Source organism: Carassius auratus, chromosome 16 (genome assembly GCF_003368295.1).
Source record: "Carassius auratus strain Wakin chromosome 16, ASM336829v1, whole genome shotgun sequence".
In the NCBI taxonomy this organism is placed as follows: Eukaryota; Metazoa; Chordata; class Actinopteri; order Cypriniformes; family Cyprinidae; genus Carassius; species Carassius auratus.
The window spans coordinates 4,727,806-4,750,896 of NC_039258.1; the positions used below are offsets into that span (position 1 = coordinate 4,727,806).

The following is a 23,091-nucleotide window of genomic DNA, read 5'->3' on the forward strand; positions in this document are numbered from 1 at the left end:
TAACAAACAAATCTCCATATTCATCGGGAAGAAGGAGGCGGGAACCGGCACACAATCAAAAACATTTTAATATTCAAAAATAAACACAAAACAGCGCGTCAGCCCATCACGGCGACTGACGCGCATAAATTAAAAGTAAACACATAAAATAATGTCCCAGGCCTGGTCCTCTCTCGTCCTTCACGGTCGTCGCTCCAGTTTTATATCCTTCCATCTCCTACGTGGGACTCGATACTAGCGGTGGGGCTCAGGTGTAGCTCATCTCCAATCACTACACCTGGCCTCACTCCTCGTTCCCACGCCTCTCGGCCCCGCCCCACTCGCCACAATATATATTTATTTTTTATTGATTTCTGAAGGATCATGTGACTGGAGTAATTATGTTAAAAATCTTGTTTTTAAATCATAGGAATAAATTACATGTTAAAATGTATTAAAATTGAAAATTATAATAAATTATTTTAAATAGCAAAATACTTCTTAATTTTTTACAGTTTTTGCTGTACTTTGCTGGATCAAATGGATGCAGGCTTAGTGTGCAGAAGAGACTTCTTTAAAAAACGTGTGTTTCTTAAAACTCTTACTGTTCAAAAACTTTTGACAGTTAGTGTTACATTTATATATATATATAATTTTTTCACTGGCCATAAATAAAAAAGCTGTCGTCTGACCAGCAAGTACTAACTTTCTGAAGCTAACCGGTCAAACCTGTCAACCTGGACCCCACCAGAAAAGTCAGTGACCTTTCACCCCTCTAGGATCAAATCACACCAATGAGCAGGTCTGCTTTCACCAACCCCTCCGCCCTCTTACCCTCCAGACATGTGGATACACAGTACCACTCACTGTCTGACCCTCGCTCCCCTCTCAGATACACGACAGACGTTCTTCAGCTAATGCAATATTAGATTTTAGTCTGTGTCACGAGTCAATCGCCTGCCAGAAAAAAGATCAGATCATATGTGTTTGGAACAGAGTAAACCAGGACACATTTTACATTAAACCCAGCATCTATGCTCCCATATTCACCCGGGCTCCAGACAGCAGTCAGGGTGGATGATGGGAAGGCTGGAGGAGCTCCAGAGGTCCGGCAGGTGCGCTGGCTCAGGTAGCATTACAGACAGCTGGAGACCACAGCACCGTTCATCTCCAGAGACGCATAACCCATAATATAATCATACACCATTCTTCACGTCTCGTCTGACACACAGCAGACAGAGAAGTCAAAGAAACACGAGCCAGTACACTGATACGCCCTCCCTTTATGAGTGACACCGTGGCCACCTGAAGACCTGCGCTTTACCTGTTTAAGCTACTTACAAATTTGTAGTCGACTTCTCGTGTAACACAAAACCCATGCTTAATGCTGTTCTCTAATGCAGCTCTCGTAATCAAATCAAGCTGATGGGCCATAATGAGCGAAACATGACCGTAGTAGCTAATATTTGTGATAATAAATAGGGTCTGTCAATTTATCACATTAACTTAGAATAATTAATTCAATTTCACATAATAAAAACAACATAATTTATATAACATCATAAAAATAACAGCTAAATTTCTCATGCCCACTGACCCATACTGAAACTAATTTTTACGATCTGAGCAATTTGTTTTTAGCAATTTTCCACTATAACGTAATGCCTTTAATTTGTCTTCATTTGAGGACGAAGAGTTTTCAAAAAGATAAAATGTGTTAACATTAGTTAATGCATAGCATTTAATGAATTAAACAAACAAATAATATTTTATTAATTTCTACATATAAAAATACCTGAATTATTTTTAGAAACAAACATTTATTATTATGAATAAACATGGATATATTCTTTCATATTGTGTGTACATTTCATATTTTATTCATTGTTTTATTTTATGACCGTTTTATACAAACATAAAATAAGGCAATAAAAAATATTTACATACAAAACATTAAATTTAACAAAATAGTGAATGAGCATGAATTAGCACATCTATCTAAAAATTTTATTAAAAATAATGATAAACAAATGCTGTTAAAAAAATAGTTATTTCAGAATGTCTAATGCATTGATTAATGCTCACAGATTCAATCTTATTGTAAAGTGTTACCAGCAAATTTATATGTGTAATTTATTAAACATTTTTGTGAACTGATAGCCTTTTTTGACCGTTTATTTAATTGTCAGATTAAGTGAAAGGGGAGTCATATCGTCATATCATCAGAAATGCAACATAATTCAAGGTTTGTCTGGGCGATACAGCATTTTGAGTGTTAAGGGCAAAGATACCTCCATTCAGTCTTACTTACGTCTCTGGCTCCTTTGGAGGCTCTGTTTGCAGTTGGTTTTGGGACTTTGTCTGGGGCTGGAGAACATTATTAACCAGATCAGTGATTCCGCTAAAGGGAAACCACCTGTATGAACAAGCAGACAGCGCAACTCAAAAACCGGTCAACAAGCCTAATTCCATTTAACACACGCGCCAATATCATCATGACAACTGCAGTGAAGCTACATACATAAGAAACACACATGTACAGCTACAAAAACTACTGGGATAGAGAGAAAAACAGAGAGAGAGGGACAGACTAGTCTCAGCCCACTGACAAGCTCATGCATACTGCACACAACACTGGTCACTTTCTCAGTCTGGCAAGCTCAAATCTCATTGGCTGGCTTCATGCCCAGAAATCACAATACAGTTTTACTGTTTTACATTGTACTGTGATTGGTACTCTTCCAGTCTAAGTTTTTCTTGGCTTTGAGAAAAACTAAATGGACTTTCTGAAAATTCTGGCCATATGTGACTAAGTAAGAAGAGTAGAAAGAGTAAGAAGAAAAAAAGAAAGAGAAGATAGAAAACTGATGGAAAAACAGAAGAGGAGGCACAGTCAGCTGGAGACGGAAGCAAAGAAGCCAGAGCGAGTGAAATGAATTTTGCATCCATCAGCCCGGGATACAGTTGTGTATCCACAGATACAGAGAAAGAGATCAGACAGTGTCCATGTGAACTCACAGAATCAACGAACAAGCAAAATAAAGCAGGACTGATGCATCCAGCCTATATGTGGATGAAGCTGCCAAAAAAGCTTTTTGGATAGAGCCATGACAGACTGCAGCCAGCCAATCACTCGAGAGAGGAGGGGAAAAGAGCCACCAATCACAGAGGAAGCCACAGCAAACGCACAGCCCACTAACCAGCCAGGCGGGAATGTCAAAGCCTTGAGATCTCTAGCTAAGATCAGGCCCACACAGAATCTGCACATGGACAAAAACTGCAGAATTTGAGCGGCCAACAAAGTTCTGCCCCTTTATTGTTTGTTTACTAAATGATTTGGCTGATCGGATTATGATTTGACTTGCCAATGAGAGTATTCTGCAGCTTCTGTGGGAAAATGTGGGGAAAAGTCCACAGATTCCATCTAGGCCTGACTGAAGTGTTACTTACTGGACTGGCTGAGACTTTGCATCTTCTTTGACCCTAAAAATAAAAAATACAAAAATAAATAAGAGAACATAAGGGCAGCATGACAACCGAAATAAAAGACAACAAAAGAGGCATTCGAAATATGACAAACAAACAAAAAAATGATCATAAAAGCATGGAAAAACATTCAAACAAAGACAAATACATGTAAAACACTGGACATATACTGTACGTTATCCAATCCAATTTCAATAATTTGATTTGTTATGAATATAATATGTTGTGTGTGTGTATAAATGATTATTTATTTAATAATATATATATATATATATATATATATATATATATATATATATATATATATATATATGTGTGTGTGTGTGTGTGTGTGTGTGTGTGTGTGTGTGTGTGTGTGTGTGTACGTGTGTATGTATATATTACAGTAGCTTCACTGTGCAATAATATGACTATTTTTTAAAGATTTAATAAGATCTTAGTCATACTAAGCATCTGCCAATAAATTCAAAACAAACAACAACAACAACAAAACATGCAAACAGATATGAACATGACCGTTTTAAACATACACAAACAGAAAACATGCAAAGACATGGAACACTTTAATGCAAAAACTTAATTAATAATTGATGACAGAAAAAAAATAATTGATAACAGAAAAACTGAAAAAAAGACAGGGGCATTATTGTTCTGCCTCCCACAGATACACTGTGTGAGTCATCCATATAAATACCCATCACCGTCCACAACACACAGTCCATCAGATGAACTGTGTTGAGCTTAAGACTCAAACACATTAATACAATAAAATCTATTCTAAGGAGGGTTGAGAGGGTTAATGAACACCCTAATGTAAGAAATCCTGAAAAAACAGCACATCATGTCATCAGCCGAGCATTCCTAGCAGTTTCAGGTTTTGTTTCGCTAAATGTGGACTCCCTTTTTTTGTGTGTAGTTTTTTTTTTTTTACCTGTCTAAGATCTGTGCATTGGTGTGAGTTGGAAAAACACCTGAAGTTTCAATTATCTACCAAAACAGTAGTGCAAAATGGTAAAACAGTGTGTCACTGCCCCCTAATGGTCAAACATCAAGGAAAAGATGTCAACCTATGTCCGTCACAGGAAAAAGTGCAGCAGTCTTAAACTATACAACACATAATTTGACTTCCTTCGGTTTCAGTCATACACTAGCACGGTGTTGTGGTGTGTTGTAGCACAAATTAAGCCTTCACTCGTCTTGACTGTGATAATCTTACCAAATTATCCCTCTTTCTTAGCTGTTCCCAGACTGTTAATTTAACCTCAAATGACTGTCCCCGCTCTTCTCCTCGTCCCTCTCTGTGGTGCTCTTGAGTGGAGGTGGAGACAGAGGCTTCATTGATGTGACAGCTATAGAATGAGAGCTGACTCATCACTTTAAATTACACACCCCACATCTCACCATCAGACTCGCAGCACGCTCCTCTTAAAGCAGGCTTCCTGCTTATTCTCAACTTAACATCCATCAGTTCCATCTGTGAATATACTTTTGAACAGGCCCGTAGCCAGCTATGTTTCACTTTCCATAATCCGTGACCGACAGGAGCATCTTGGTGGCAGGGATTTAAATCTTTAACAAGACACAGACTGACACAGGCAGAGTAAAAGACTGGGGGTTTTTTTTCAGTCAGGTAGGGTACAAGTGATTTTGAGATATTATCTATTCTTTATCATATTGGCGAAACTTATCTGACTAACTATTCAGTGCATACTTCTGTCCAGTGCAAGCTTGCAAATCCTCTCATTAGAACAAAGCTTAATGAAATCAATGAACGGGAAAAAAATTTATGTGAAAATGAATGTGCATTGAACCTGCTGTATTTAATTCTAGAAAAAACTAGCTGTGTTTGAGCAGTTTTCATAGTAGCCCATATTAATGTGGCAGAAGGCTATGCTTCAAAGCCAGAAAAATTATGCTTCTTACTTGCAGAATAATTGTGGTTTATTTTATTTTATAGATTTTTCAGTTTTTATTTGTTTTTAAAGCAACATCTGGCAACACTGCATGATTGCCAGCACTAAAACTGACAGTAGAAAGTGAAAAGAAAACATCTTTTACAAACATCTACTGTACATCTCGGTCTTTTTAAAGTGTTAGTGTATATAATATGTTCTTAGTAGGGGTTATTATAGCACAATTCTTAACCCCAGCCACCCCAGACCTCACTAATTTTCAAACTCTGTGGCTATGGCTGTGCTTTTGATAACAAAACATGATCAGTAATGTACTTACACAATACCTTTCAACAGTAGTGTAATAGTAGTAACTTCCTCTTTCTTAAAGTATTAAACAATATGATATGAAAACAGGACTCTTAATTAATTTATATAAGGTAATTTAGAAATGAACATGCTCGCAGGTACTGATAGTTGCCATGTTGTTAAGACAGAGTGGTGTTGTCTGAGGTTGTCATGTTAACCTTTACGCAGTGGAAACACTGGTTTATACATTCATGCACACATTGTGACTTGTGACCATTACCAAAACATGTTACATATGAAAGCAAAAACATGACTTCAGACCAGCGTGATAAAAAAAAAAAAAAAAAAAAGTGGTTGAAGGGCAATTACTAACTGGAAATAAATATAAACTAAAATTAAATCTAAATGGTGACTTTAAAAAATGACATAAGCGCATTACAAAATTACTAAAACAAACAAAAATATATATATTTATTTGCTGGTTTCATATTTTTTAATTAGGTTTTATTTTTATATTATTTAAAATATATAAATAATACTAAAATAACACTGATCTGCAGCCCATCAATACATGCTTTTGTTCATATCATATGCAAAGCTGGCAATAACATACAACAATACGTAATGATTTAATATACAATTATTAAAACCAAAACAGCAAAAAATGACTATGTTAAATTAAAGGGTCAGAGAGCCACGTGCCAAGAAATAAGCAGACTACAGATATATACATATATATTTTTTTAAGAAATGCATTAGATGGCCCGTTTTTCAGCTAGCACTAAAACGCTGTTCTGTCTGAAATGTGTGTGTGTGTATGCGTGAACACACTGGCCTCCCGCTGTCAGAAGAGGAAAGTCCTGTTACATAATACAGAGCTGAATCTCTGCATGGGGCATAATTGCTCCACAATTACAGCTGCCAGTGTGCCAGTCTGTGCTGGTCAGTGGGGCTCGCCTGTGTGCCATCACCACCACAACCTATAGCCTGAGTTAATCGAAATAACTTCTCTTTCTGTGGACAGTTGTATACACTTCTGATGAACTGTAGCAGGAAAACTGAACAGAGAAATGTAAAGCTTAGTAAAGTGTTTAGATTCATTTTCAGCAAAAAGTGTTCACTATCTTTAAAGTCCAGAACTACATCCTTGCATACTTTTGCCATAGGTGACATGCACAGCAGATCATAGACAAGGAAAAAAAGCTAAATAATCATTTTTATGCTGTAAATGCTGTAGGCTGCGGTGTGTCTCATGACCGATTGATCATGCCACCTGAGTATCTCTTTGAATGTGATGCGAGCGTGTTAATGGAGCGCAATTCCTGCCGGCCCGAAACTCGAACTCACAACCTTTCAATTGCGAGTCCGAGTCTCTAACCATTAGGCCATGACTTCCCCAAATACCTGTGATTGTACTGTTTTTGCCTGCTACATGTTTTATGTTGTTTAGAAGTGGGTAGGTTTAAGGAAGGGGTGGGGTTAGATGCTCCAATATAATTATAAATGTATATAAAATTATTACTTTTTTTTATTATTTATTTATTTTACAAATGCATGCAAACCCTTACATTTAGACAAACAATGCAGGACAATGTACATCGCAATATGTCACTAAAAGGATCCCATGTGCATCAAAAAAGGCGTTAAATGGGTACCTTGGAAGTCAAAAAGCGACCCCAAGGGTCCTGACCAAGCATCAATATGTGACCTATTGAAAATGAATGAAAATGTGTTGTATAAGCATAAGATTTAAGATATTCACATTAAATTGTGTGAATGAGTGTGTGACAGGTGGAGGGACAGCGTGAGACCAGTTCATTTCATGAATGTGGAAATCTGTGTGTGTGTGTGGCAACAGGTGGCAGAATCACTGCAGGAGCAGAAATGGCGTAATCTCGTGCCAGAAAAAGCCAGGTCAACACGACCTCCGCTGAACCATCTGAGACCACAGAGTGCCACTGAATTAACACACACTTGATTAAACCACAGTACACAAGTTGCATTAAGAGCCAAAGTCTGCGTGTGATTGTGAAAACAGGCTGACTTCCAAAACCTAGTGCGTCATCTTGCAGCCTACTTCCTATATAGGCAGATGCCAGAAAGGTAGCACCCTTAATGAAACTGAATCTCATAAGTGGAGAATTTTAAAAGAGAATAACTCCATGTGCCACACAACTAGAGATAATTTTACAAGAGTTTACAGTTAAATAGCCAGTTTCCAATTAGAGTGAACTAACTGATCCATGTCAGAATTTTGGGGTGATGATTTTAAAACAAGTACCTGTTTTTTTCAAGTACGTTCCCACAAAATAATGGATTTAGTAGCATTTAAACACCTGACAAACTGGCACAAAAAGTGATGATTTCTATCTTCTTTTGACCTGTGTTACAACTTTTTGTTTAAATCTCATTCGATCCGATGTATGAATGATTCTGAAGACATCATTTTATGCCTAATTCAGTTTTTAAGGTTAGAACTTAAAGAAAATACAAACATGATATTTTATGAATATAGAAAAAGTTACAAAATTAGTATTAAACATTTACAGCTCGCCCTCACACAGTGATGCCTGAAATAGCAGCTGGGTTCAAGGCAGCCCATTATAGAGGCAGACACCTGTTCATTAGGACCATTCAGCGTGATGGAGGAGGAAGTGCCTCCCTTGAACACATTTCCCTTTAAAAGAGGATTAGCGCTGGGAGAGCTCTTGATTCCAGCTGTCATCGGTTCCGCCGTGGCATCTGGATCAAAAAGCAATCTCATTTGAGCTTGGAGCGCTGTGATTGGTCGCGGCAGACCCCGGTTAACCTTTGAGTGACAGCTTTAAATCCCTCCTCACATTTAGCTCCACCCCATACAACCAGATTTCAGAAGCGCACGCTCACTTTGCTGATCCGTAAGCAGATGCTGCGACATGACCCTAAACACAAACAATCGATAAATGCCAAGGAAAATGGAGAATGGAGAAACAAATAAAACAGTTGTGGGACAGTTTTTATTGGTCCAATCTGTTTATGAAAAGAACCACTACTTTAATTTAAAACCCTAAGTATTAAATTTCAGTGAGTAGCTTGTAACAGGTATGAATGAAACATCAAATCATATGGCTTGTTAAAGTGTGCTGTTACTTTTCAAAGAGATCGGACTGACCTAATAAAAATATCTTAAACAAGTTTGTCTAAGCTGGTTTGCTAGATTTGGACACTTTTTAGCTAAGAAACCAGCTAGTGCCCTAATAAACTCTAACTTAGCCAGTCTGGGAGACCATCCAAAACCAGCAAAGACCGGTGAATCAGCTTAAGCAGTTTTAAGCCGGTTTTTCATTAAGATATACTTTTTAAAAGAAAATTAATAAATAAATAAAAGCCTGGCTATGCGTTCTGTACTAGACTAACTCAGACTTGTCATGGCACTGGTATACTGTTGTTGTTCTCTGGTTGACCTGACTTCTTCTATTGTTCTCATTTGTTATTCACTTTGGATAAAAGCATCTGCTAAATGATTAAATGTAAATGTAAATTTAAGATATGGATAATAACACAGAAGAGCAGAAACATATTTTAAGCAAGCACACAAATGCAGTTTTCAGCAAATGTACATACTTGCATTAAGCATGTTTCTAGCCTAAAGTCGTACTTTAAAATGTCACCGGATTAGATAACAAAACATCAAACCAGCGAGTGTTAATAAAATAAATAATAATTATATATATATATATATATATATATATATATATATATATATATATATATATATATATATATATATATATATATATATATATATATATATATATATAGCACTAACACACTCTAACATGTCTCTCTCTGCATGCCAAAACTGCATTTATTCAATCACAAATACAGAAAAACAGTAATATTGTGTTATATATAATCAAATTTACAATAACTATTTTACATTTGAATATTTTTTAAAGTAATTTACACATCTGATGAACAGGAAGTACAAAAGAACTGATTACTCCACTAAAACTACTAAAAATCATCTGGAGACTAACAAATATGGGGATTTCTGATCAAAGCATAATTTGTTTATACATATGATTTTTATATATACCACTTGGTTTGATATTTTGTTATCAAATGCAATGACAAATGCAATGACATTCAGACTTTTTTAAGCATGGCTTAAGGGTTTAAACCCTTCCTTATGTTCATGTGAACCCACAAGCATGTATATAAAGTCAAGTAAATGCAAGAACTATCCTTTCAGCTCTAGTGGGTCTCTCTCTCTTTCACACACACACACACACACACACACACACACACACAGTTGTGGTGTTGTCATGCCTCTGGGAGTGGAAGGGTGCGGGAACATCTCTTAAGAGTAAGTTACAATAATAGCCTACGTGACTAATAATAGAGTGGTAATGGATACCCCCAGCATTTTGAGAGCGCAATTTCCTGTCCCTGTCCAGAACAAGCCACCAGTAAGTTAAACGCTGTCAGTGTGCCTAACGTGTGTTATTGTGTCCATACACACACACACACACACAGTACCAACTGTGCCAAAAGTTATTAGTGTGGTTCCCAAATCCAATCAGACAGGGTCAAACAAAGGACACCTATCATTTCCCAAATAAATTATATTCGAAGTAGAATTAATCCTACATAAGCAGTCGACCCTCACAGTAAAAAACAGCATCAAGCAGCACACTTGGACTCAGGCAGCAACAAATACAAAGATTAAAGGAACAGATCACCCATAAATGAAAACTATAACTATTTACTCACCCTCATGCCATTCCAAAACTGAACACATGTCTTATGTGGAACATAAAAGAAGATACTGTCAAGAATACCGGTGACAAAACAAGTCCAGATCCCTTTTGACTTCCACAGTGTTTTTGTCCATACTATGGAAGTCAAAGGGACCCAAAACCATTTGCTTACCAATATTCTTCAGAACATCTTTTATGTTCCATAGTACAAAGAAAATAATACAGGTTTGGAATGACATGAAGCATAATTATGACAGAATTGAGATTTTTGGATGAATTATTCCTCTTAGGGCTGCTGTCCAGAGTGCTGAATCTGATCTTACAGAGTCAAAGACCAGCACATCTTCTCTCAGACGGACAGCCCATTGACCGTCTAATACATAATGTACACCAATACAGCAAGAGCTGCTAAAAAAAACAGTCACAAACTGATGAACTTGCCAGGGAAATTCTTAAAAATGTATAGCAAGTAAACTAGATCATATCTTCCATCAGACAGAAAATTATTACTTGGTTTTGGACAAATATAAATTCAGATCACACATTTCTGATCATGTATTCTGTGTTTCTATTTCAGATTAACAACAGCACAACAAAACAAAACAAACCTTTCAGACTTATACTGATGGTTTAAAGTCTGGCTATGTGAAACTAAGCCATACAAACGTAATACAACCATAAAGACAAGCGGAGTTCTGCTGATTACATTAGAGATTTTCACCATAGGCTGTGGATTGCACAAGAACAATAGCATCACAATTCATTCAATACTCCCATCAATCAAGCAGATGAGATCCACTCAAAAAGAAGAATCACTGGAGCAAAACAAACTAACCACAGGAATGAGCCAACAGACCAGAAACCATGGAAACAATGCACCAACACAACTTTAAATGGACAGACCGGTATGATCCAGCCTGGACGAGCACATGAGTGAAGAAAGCACTCCCTCGCCACCTGACATCTCAAATGCTCCAATAAGCATCAATACACTACAGTTCCCCAGAGAGACCGCACTACATAATGGCTCACACAGTAAATGGTTCTTCTTATTGCTGGCTGATCTGGTTGAGCCTACAGTCTTAGAGGTTTGTAGTGACTCAGATAAGAGAGACTATTAAGACTGAAATCAAGAAACAACACAGAAATGCACCAGATGATTAAATCAATACTGGAATCCACAACAATACAACTGTTTTGTTTGATAGAAAAATACAGTAAAAACAGTTATATTGCAATTTTTTATTTATTTTTTTTTTTTTTTACAATTTTAAATAAATGAGTTCAATTTGAATACATTTTAAAATGGGATTTATTAAGCAGACTTTGCAGCATCATTACTCCAGTCTTTACAGATGTAATCCTTCAGAAATAACTCTGATATGCTGATTTGATGCATAGGAAAAAATGTATTATTATTATTATCCATGTTAAAAACTTTAATGTTTAGTGTTTAATGCTATTTTTCAGGATTATTTGATGAATATAAAGTTTAAATGAATGGCATTTATTAACATTCAAACAGACTCAACTACTGGATTAGAGTACTGTATATCAGTTCGTTTATACACAGATCAACCATTGCAGACAGGACAGATACTAAACTTCAACAAGATGACCACTGTATAAAAGCTTGCATGTGGTTCACCGCACTGATAATCCATGCTTCCTTTCATTTTTAACCACAGCACAAAATATACAAGCACATTTTCAACCTTATAGAGATGATAATCCACTTTATGAGCAGTGCAGGAGCATTTAATAAGAGTGAGAAAACTAAAGGCATGTCAAATCTGAGTGCTGCGTAGAGCTGGAGATATGTATGTGATTATGTATATGATCCTATTAGATATTGCATAAACACTGACAGGGGGTTTCCTATAAGTAAACACAAACAGTCTTCATTACATAACATTTTCTGCTCCTGAGGTCCAGAACCGCCAATGGGAATTATGCATCAGATAAAGGTGTAGTTTATTATATTCATAGGAGGATGAAAGATGGGGAGATGGAATTGAAAAGCGAACTAATCACCATTTATAAACAGTAACTTTTTTTTTTATACATTTATTTAATTTAGCAAATTTCCATTTTAAATAAATGTTGAACTTTCTATTCATCAAAGAATACTCTAGAAAGGTATATAAAGCAGTATGACTTTTTTCAACATTGAAATGTTTCTTGAGCAGTAAATCAGCTTATTAAAATTACTGACGTGAAATTATTCCCATGAAAATTTCACTTTATGAGGTTTTTAACATTAATATGAGTTCCCCTAGCCTGTCTATGGTCCCCCAGTGGCTAATAATTTCGATAGGTGTAAACCAAGCCCTGGGTGTCCTGCTCTGCCTTTGAGAAAACAAGATCTCAGACGGGCCGATCTGGAATCTTCCCCTTATGTCGTCATAAGGGGAAAGGTGACCTCCCCATTCTCTGCTTTACCCGCCCAAACATTTACATTTAATTTAGTCGCAATGTCAGCACAAGCGTTACAAACAGACATATACGATATGGATTCGACAGCACCACCACAATCAGTGAGTAACAGTGTTCATTAATGCCTGATCTGTGATCAGTTATTTCTGATGTGAAGCTAATTATTCAATTTCACAAAGACTTTCTTTCTAAATCGTTTAATACTGTTTATGCATCAGTGAATCAACCCAGTGACTAAAGGATCAACTTCACGTTGTTTCTCTTAGTAGCATGAAACAAATCTGTAATTTAAATTGTGATTAAACCACAGAGAGCGATCAAACAACGCTCCCTTTATATTGTTCGGAGCTGTCAATCACACATCGCAAGGATATCTGCACACTTGCCCAAACTGCCATTATAATGAATGACACTATTATGCTGCACAGCGAAGGTCGTACTGGATTCATGTCGATATTGTGATATTGTGTTATCGATATTGTGTGACTCTGTCTACTCAGTGCTCATCACTGCAGCCTTTCATGTGATGGGAAAAGATCTAGAAAATAATTATATAATCAACACTTCCACGATTCGTTAATCTCAACAGCTGTAATAATAAATAAAAAAAACGTAGTAAAAGTATTTGACGAGAGTTACAGATGTAATGTGCATTTCAAATGCAAATATGTCAGCCAATCACAACATTCGGTGTTACTCTCAGTCTCATAGCAGACACGCCCCTTCAAACAGAGCATTCATGCGTAGAGGGCTAAAATCAGGATATAAAAATAATAAGTACACCTCAGGAAACATTAAAAAAGCATTTAAAAAAAGAAAATAATCCATGTCATGGGACCTTTAAGAAAGCATCAGAAGGACCAAAATCCAAACAGACAACCAAGTGTGTTTGGTATCTGTTCATTAAACAGTAATTCCAAGGCATCATGGGAGGTGAATGTTGCCCAGTGCAACGTGATCTGACTGTCAGTTCTTCTACTACCCCACCAGAGCAAAGAGAGCGACTTCAGTCCAAAGCTATTTATAGTCACCCATGAATAACGTGAGGCTCTTCAGGATTTGCATGCAATCAGCTTCAGATGAACTGGTGCCTCGTCGCACTCTCACATTTCTGCACTCATTTTGACTGGCCAGCACACACAAGACCCACGCCCCTCCACTGCTGCACTATACTTCTCTTGATTTATACTGAAACGATGCAGGAAATGAAAAGTAAAAAAAAAAAAAATCATTTTACTTCCCTAATCTGATTTATTTCCAACTCAAGCAGGATTTTCAAGAACATTTGATTTTATATTCCAGACACCAGATATTTTGCTAAAGAACATGTGACATCACCTGAAAAAGAAAGATGTTTCAGAGATGGAGCAAATTATTACATTTTGCCAAAAGATTATGGAGATTGAAATAAAGGTAAATTTTTATTACCATGCTGGGATCTATAAAAATGTAAGAATTGATATATTTTTTAAATTTTTTATTCTGAAATTGAAAAAAAAAAAACACACATACACACACACAACTGCAAAATGTAAACTTTTGGGCAAAAAAAAAGTCTGAATTACAAAATGTAAATTTATAATTGTAAAGAAATCATTAAAAAAAAATAAAAGTGAAATGTAAACTGGCAATTCCAAGATATGAATTCGCTATTCTGATGGACAAAGGGCTGAACTGTGCAATATAATCTCGCAGTAATCATTTTTATCCTTTGATTCTGTAGTGGAAATAAGATTCCATTGTAATCACAGTGAGGTTTTACCCAAGCGCATAAATCTAAAACAAACTGAGAAACATCAAAGCATTATGCATTTGTGGTGGAACGCTTCTAAACTGCTCAGCGTGTTCTCTCTCAGTGTTTCTCAGTGCGCTAGGTCAGTCTTATGTAATAGCGGCAGCACTATACGGCGTCTCAGCTCTGTGACGTAATGCTCTGTGTACTACACTCACGCTGGGCGCATCCGCTGCACAGGAAACTGGCTGCGTATCACAGCATGTTAGTTTGAGGTCATTTATTCAGTTTTAGTGATGAGTCAACAAATGTATCTTGGATCTAGAGCATGCATAAGTATAAAGCAATATCATTTTCATAAATTTCTAGCATTCATTTTAAATTTAGTTTATGTAATTTTATGATGTGTTTTTGTCATTTCTATTAGTTATATTAACCAAAAAAAAAATCACATGATGACAAATTAAATATGTGGACAGCAAGAGAGGAGGGGTGGGTTAGAGATAAAATGAGAGAATAGGTAATGCTAGGTGACAGAACATGAACGAGTCATGAATAGGAAGGTGAGTCAAAACGAGAGGAGGGCAGCCGTCATATGGCTCGATCCAAACGCAAAGGCTTATTTAACTTAATTACGCAGCATTCTAAGACACACAATCCCAGAATGCATTGCAGCAAGCTTAGTGAAAAAAATTAAATAAAACCCAAAATGGAGGACTATACAAGAGAACAGTTACTTATAAATCCACATAAAATTAATTCCATACGGACAAGCATTGAAAATCTGGATGTAATAAAGTATAACATGCTATTTTATCTACTAACTCAGTTTTTTTTTTAATTTTCAGTAATTCAATTATTGTGAACAACATGATTAGTATTATACATTAGTGCATGAGTTCCCAATTTTCTAAATCCCTCAAATAAAATTGGATGTAAGACACAAGATGCATTTTATTTAAGTTTTTAAGATATCTTCATGGTTCTCTGATGATGGTTAATGGTCACATGACATTAAGGCAAGTAAACAAATAAAATATTTTATATTTTATATATTTTATTTTATTTTTTAATTAAATTATTACAAATATTATTATGCATAACTAATTATAAAACATGAAATATACTGCTGTAAAATGAATACTGAATAATTAACACAATTTTATTTTACACTACAATTTAAAATCTTAAATTCCTAACTAATGTAAGGTCTAAAATTATTTACTTTCAAATGTTCAAACCCTTGAAGTTATAACATTTCAAACTGTCAAGAAAGATTTTATTTCGGCAGAAAACTGGTGAAGTGCCATCAACATCTTTCCACAAAAAAGTTGGAAATGGAACACAATTCCGCACTTCACTCTGAAACATGAAAACTTAAAAAAAATATATATAGCAGTTTTTAATCTTATAATAGCACTAACCTTTATCACGAGAGCAGATTTATTTAAATTAATTTTGCAACCCTATTTATATATTTTAAGTTTACACTTGGTTTCATTAATTATTAGCTTTTTATCAGCTTACTAACCCCCTTTTCACTACTGCATATGTAGAACGTTTCAAATCAGTCACATCTGTGGTTCCACATTAGGATTCTGTCTTAAAGGTGTCACAGAATGCAAAAATCACATTTATAAGGTGTTTTAACACAGTTGTGTGGCCGCAGTGTGTAAACAACCAGCCTATAATGGTAAAAAAATCCACCCACTCATTGTTTTATTATCCCAATAATTCATAAACAGTCTCTCCACACTAGTAGTTCCAGATTTCTCACTATAGGGCTGTCAAAAGAAATTCGAATTTAGATTATTCGTCTATTTAAAAATAATAATAATCCACATTCGGATGCAAAAATGTTGCATTCAAATTTTAGGTGTCCATTAAGGAGGCAGATTTAAACACCCCCCACATTATAATGCAATGACAATACAAGTGTCATTGCATTATAATGTTTTTGTTAACATATACAGTTGAAGCAACTAGATGCAGTGCTGCTGCGATGTTCAATAAAAAAATATTGCGTAAAAAGAGAATGTGGAGAAGATCCCAAGCCATTTACACAGAACGCATATTTCACACATTTTCTAAGGAGGGACATCTTCTATTACTGTTGCACTCACATCTCACACAATAGAGCTGCATGTTTAGAAAGCCATGTAAAATTATGGTGGGTTCTGGGTTTTTTTTCAAAAACATATCGAGACTTTATGATGGGTTTTCTCCATCCTACTGCATCTCATGTTTAAATGAAAAATATACTGTGTGATTGGCTTTCACCCCTTTGTATTAAACTATGCATGTACACATGATGCTGTTTTGTTTATAGTTATTTAAGATACTTAATTATAATACTTAATATTTTATTATGCTTTGAATAAACATGCATTAAATTTTGCCCAATGCGCCCTCTTGTGGCCTCAGAAGAAAAGCCAAAAGCTTTTCTTCACCCTAACTAAAATTTCAGCCATTTTTACAGCCCTATCTCACTACTATGACGAACATAGTCGGTGAAGGTCCCGTCCATATGTGACGCTCTCTGCCCTATTAGCATATACCGTACATAGCCCTGAGTGAGAAGCTGCGGTCCGTCATTACTGTTCTCTTGCTGTAGCTGCTAGAGGAACAATGTCAGCACCAAAGAGCCATTAAAAAATTGTTGTGTGTTGGGATGCACCAGCGAACATAGGAGTCTCCATAGACCGATGAGGACATGGTGGTTAACTTTTATTTTTGTAGGAAAAGTTATATTAATTTGTGCTAACATTTTACACCAGACTGCCTCACAAACTAGGGTCAGTTCAGCGCTGGAGTTGTGCAGAGATTGCTTCTGCAAGAGGGATTGATGCCAACGCTTCATGCGCAAACATCCAGACTACGTACAAAGTAAGCATCACGCATTTTGTTTTCCAAAACATCTTCTTGGCTCTCTGTAATGGTAATGTTGCTAAAGCTACCATTGTCTCTGCCTGTTTTCACTAATGCTGCCTTCATGTGATACCAGAATGATTGCAAATAGGTGCATTTGGAAGCAATTTGAAGTCAGTAACATGGTCACCACCAGTTAAACCATAACACCGGTATGCCACGAACATGAGCTCTTAAAGCTCCAACAGGGTTGCCAGGTTTTCATAACAAAACCTGCCCAATTTCTACTCAAAACTAGTCCTATCACGTTTTGAGCATGATTCCCTGGTAAAATTAGCATTTTAGTGGATTAATATCACGTTATTGGGGTCGCTTAAACATGCGGGAATAAATGCAGACTTGGCACAACTGACTGCTCCACACTCGTCTGAAAAGGGAGGCAGGAGCAGCTGCTCATTTTCATTTAAAGGGGACAAACGCAAAAAATGTTTTGGCTCATACCCTAAAAGTGGCAATTTCATTCTATAAAAAATTATCTGTGGGGTTTTTTTAGATAAAATTTCATATACACAACTTAAAATATTGTATCAGTGCATTCTATGGAACCTTTAAAAAGCAGATAGCTACTGTAGGCAGATCACTAGATTTCGGAGCTGCACGCTCCACCTTTGCTTAACCAACACCCAGTGCTTTTACAAACCAGTCCATTAACATCTCAAATACCAGCTAGTGTGCTGATGGAAGATGCTGATGAGCAGGACAGAGCCAGTTGGTGTGTGTTCTGTGGTGTGGATTAAGACTCGCTGTGGCCCGTCCCCCCGGAGGCAACCAAGATGTGTGTGTGGGGGAAGGGTTATCACAGAAGCTCTTTACATGGTAGCGGGGGATGCCGTGTGTATGAGCGAGAGTCCCATCACTGACCTGAGGCATGACTGACTGAGGCATACCACTGACAAACACTGCTGCAAATGCACTGCACAGCAGCAAATTGCCGGTTCCAGTCAGGTTGACTTCCGGGAGTCGGAGGTCTAGGGTTTGCTTGGAAACATAACATACTCAGGTACTTGTTTAGCAAATAAGTTCGATTTCTATGTGCAGAACTGTATTCTGGACATAAATATGTGCTGCATTTGATAACCATAAATGTTGGTGACACATTCTCTTCCAGTCTAAATTGATAGTACTTAGCAAAAATAAACCGCAACGTGGATTTTTTTGTCAAAAGTCTGGCTGGCTGACTAGTGAGAATAGTTGAAAAATGATCAAATAAGCATAAAACAGACAAACAATAAGCATTAAATGAGGCCATATATACTAATGGTTTGGTCAAATTTGAAACCAAAAAGTAAGATTAATTACCACTTGGTTAACTGCTAGTTAGTCAAACTAGTCTTAACATGGTGACTATATTCATGCAGATGGACCCTGAAGCAGACAAGCTAAATGAAAATGCAGTATAATCTTGTCCTATATGTGCCATTTATTTACAATTTTATAACAATTTTCTTAATCCTTAAATGAGCATGAAAAAAATCAAATAACTAAAGAAAATACTTTTAAAATATTAAATAAAATAAATTAAAATGTAATTTTACCTGTTTTTTAAAAAAAAAACACACTCAATTTAACTAAATTAAGCTTTTTTGCACATCTAAACATGAAATACAAGTAAATAAATAAATACGCAAGTACTATTTTTCCTCATACTGTAAGTACATACATAATACAGATAAGAAGCACACACATGAATACCAATTTGAGTGCACTCACTTTCCCTGTGTGCTAAAGGTGCAACCCCCCGGATAATAACAGCAAATAGGCAACAACTGCTCTCCTCTGTACAATCTCTCTCAGTCAAATCTCCTAAAGGTCCTGTCTCTCATTCTTCCTGTCTCTTTCATAGGCTCTAAACACCTCCCCTGGCACATTCTCACTTTCAGCTACTAAAACCCTCCCTCACTCTCGCTCTCTAGCTGGATTTGTTTCAATTTCTTTTTGGCTCTTCCAGTGAGATGACAGGAAGTTGGCAAACACTTCTACAGGGGGCTTCTTCATCTCTTCATTCTCCCAGAATTCCCAGATTTGACTTACAGCCACCGTTGTGTATGTGTGTGTATGTGTGTGTGAGAGAGAGAGAGAGAGAGACCATTAAAAAAATTCATAGAGGAGCATCCTGTGGCTTGGCTACCACATAACACACTGATATTTATGATAAAACAAACACAGCTATATATCTCATTAGTGACCATTTGATGACCAGTTATCCTGCTTGTTTCTCCATCATCACCTTAACTAGACAAAAACTGAGAACCACTGTAGTGACCAAATGTCATATAATGCATAAAAACATGCTGTAAGATAAGATGCAAAAACTGTTCATTCTGAACATCCTCAACATCAGAAAGATGCACTAATGAACACAATTTAGATTATTCACATTTACATATCAACAACACCAAAAGCTCATCATGGCAAGGCACTACAGTTTCTATCATTCCTAAATACTAGAACAACTAATGAAAAGAGTAAAATAAGTCAAATCCAGTGTTGTTTTTGTCTGTGTGTATCACTTTCTTCTCTGCAGATCCTTCTGAAAAGGGGCTAAAGTTTATTTTTAATAAGGTTTCTGGTTATTTTAACCATATTTTAGACTGTGGCATGGATTCATCACAAGACCATACATCTTAATAAACAGAATAGTTCACACAAAAAATTTAATTAGCTGAAAATGTAGGGAGTTTGCTTCTTCATCTGAACAGATTTTGATAAATTCAGCATTATATCATTTGCTTACCAATGGATCCTATGAAGTGAATGGGTGCCGTCAGAATGAGAGGCCAAACAGTTGATAAAAACATCAAAATAATCCACAAGTAGTCCACACATCTCCAATCCATCAATTACAATTATAGTCTTATGATGTGAAAAATTGCATGTTTGCAATAATCAAATACATTAAGACATTTTAATTTTAAATCACCACTTTTGACCAAAATAACAGTCCATAATCCCTAATAACGCTTCCTTTATTAAAAAGTCCTTCTCTTGTCATTCTCTTACATTGAAATGCACCAACATAGTAGTGTAGAATGGTTTTGGACTGTTTTTACATTCCTTGTTTTGTGTATATTTCTCTCCCAAATCAGAAAAAAAAAAACTTTTTCACTGGAGGAAGCATTATTATGGTTCAAGGATTGATTTAAGTTTTGTTTTAAGAAGCAACCGTTTAAAGTTAAATTGGAGTTGTGTGGATTACTGTGATGTTTTTATCAGCTGTTTGGACTCTAATTTTAACGGCACCCATTCACTGCAGAGGATTCATTAGTGAACAAATGATGCAAGTTCCTGGAGCTCTTGGAGTGAACAGGCCTTTTTTTGGAAGAGCTATAGATAAGCTGTAAAGTGAAAACTGGTTAGAAAACATTTGGACCCAGCATTTTAAAAACAAGAAGCATTTTCATAGAAGTCTTAAAGGCACAGTAACAAAAAAGGCCTGTTTAGTTCAAAATTGGACAATCATTACAGAGGTTATCTGCAAATGTAAGCTGTAAATGTACAGATATGAAAGCAGTCTATTGACCTGAAAATAGACAGGAAAAACTAAACTATGACTGTTTTTGACACATAAAACCTGGACTAACCCCAGCAACTTTAGTAGAAAGAATAAATAATGCAAATTATGATATAACCCCTTTAAATAACCCAAATGAAGGCATGGCCTTGTGGACCAGCGATGAGAATATGATCAGGCCTTGAGTCACATGACACGGGCAGCGGCTCTGCACATTCACTGTTCAGTATAAGTAACAGTCAGAGGCCAACAAGCCGCCGTGTTGTTGTGTAACTCTACACCGGCCGTTTGCACACTACTCTAGAAAAGATCAGAGGCCTCGTGACAGCGTCCACACTGATGCTAACCAACCATCACCCTCCCTTACATGACATCAGCACTTGAGCGGCTAACATTATCTCTCTCGCTCTCTCGAAACTATGAATGGTGGAAGTGTGTGTTTAAGAGGGAGGGATCAAGTGACTCACCTAACACACACAAACACACCAGCAGTGAGGTGGCAGTCAGCTTTACGTCTGTGACTCATGTTTACTTCACTTATTGCATGGAATCGGCTCTATTTCCATGCTGCAGTGTTAATATTTACCTAATGATAGAAGCACGTCTACACACCCTCGCAAAAAAATCCATGAGCTAAAGATGCTGTGCTGACGCTGCTCATAGAACTGCAAATAATTTCCTGTTTGAATTCTGAATATTTTGTTTAGTAATTTGTTGCACAAAGTGACTAAAACAATAACTGGGGGGAAATCAGAAAAGCCATAATTTACCTTTAAAGAGCTTAGGAATAGCAAACAGAAAGAAACATTTTCAAAAATCTGGAATCAACAACTTAAAGCTGACCAGCTTTATATTGATTTATTACACACAAAAGGGCCGCTAAGAAATACACTGCTAATAATAAACAATTCAGATCTTTAAAGAAGCGAATGTCTGATATGCAAACTACACTTTGATTTGTTCAGTGTAAGCATCACTACAAATCAAAAACTCTTTAAATGTTTGACTCTCCTCTATTTTGATTTCTAATTGATTTGAACTACACTGTAAAAAAAAACAAAGTTATTTTTCAAGCATTTACTATTTCAGTCTCTTACTTCGAAATAGTAAATTATAAAACTAATTACAAAGAAACGGCAGGTTTCAAGACAGAATTAAACATTGCATTATAAAGTGAAGATCATTTCTACACCGTTGTTCTTGTTTGATATCCATAATAAAAAATAAATTAAAGCATCTTGCTTTGCCAACAAAAACAAACAGACTTTTATTAACATGAAACCAGAACTTTCTAAACATGAAACGAGCGACAAATCTTTAAGGTTGTATATTGCAGGGGTTTTCAAACCTGGCTTTCCCAGGGGGCCGCGAAAGGGTCCCAGGGAACATTTTGGATGAAATAGTTGTGATTGCTTGTAAATTTATTTTTTTTATTCTATTCCCATCCCTAGATATAGTATTCATTAGATTTACACATCTAACATAACTTTAACATAAGGTATGAAAAAGATACACTGTTAACTTGATACTTTACATCCTTTGGCTTTAATACTGTGACAATGCAAAAAGCAATGTTGTTTTTATAATGCTATTTTTCATGAACCATTAAACATTCAAATATACAGCTGTCTTTGCATTTTAAAGTGATAGAATCCCCCACAAGGTCGTAATAATATTATGTAAAGGTCAATGTGATAAAAAGTTTGAAAGCCCCTGCAATTCTATACTATTTCCTCTATAGCTGTAAGTTAAGCAGTTCTTAAACCTCCACAAATGAGCCCAAGAACACATTTCTCACAAAATCCAACCACTCAAGACCTATAACAGCATTTCACTTAAATTAATTTGCAATTATACTGGAAACAAAGTTAAATCCTCCATATTTCACAACTGAGAACAATCATTCAATGGGTTTGTAAGTCAGCGGACAGCGCCGTGGTGCTGAAATCTCTAGCGCCGCAGCCTCAATGCTCAGGTCAAAACAACATTAGATATTCACATTGATTAAACTGGAATAGTGTGCTATTGTACTATAAGCTGTCATATGAAGTGTGCTCTAGTAAAGGTGAAAATGGC

At 36.2% G+C, this 23,091-nt stretch overlaps 1 protein-coding gene across 3 annotated transcripts in view; it reads right to left on the reverse strand.

The window, feature by feature from the left end:
* The window catches only part of rims2a (regulating synaptic membrane exocytosis 2a), a 145,060-nt gene that overhangs the window by 120,947 nt on the left and 1,022 nt on the right, over nucleotides 1-23,091 (reverse strand). The window contains exons 3-4 of one of the 3 annotated variants that reach the window (XM_026283478.1): nucleotides 3,430-3,462; nucleotides 2,291-2,395 (exon numbers count right to left, since the gene is read on the reverse strand). The exons of the other annotated variants lie outside the window; for them this stretch is intronic. Of the exons in view, the coding sequence (XP_026139263.1) occupies nucleotides 2,291-2,395; nucleotides 3,430-3,462 (138 nt within the window). The remainder of the gene's footprint in view (nucleotides 1-2,290; nucleotides 2,396-3,429; nucleotides 3,463-23,091) is intronic. 3 annotated transcript variants of the gene reach the window in all.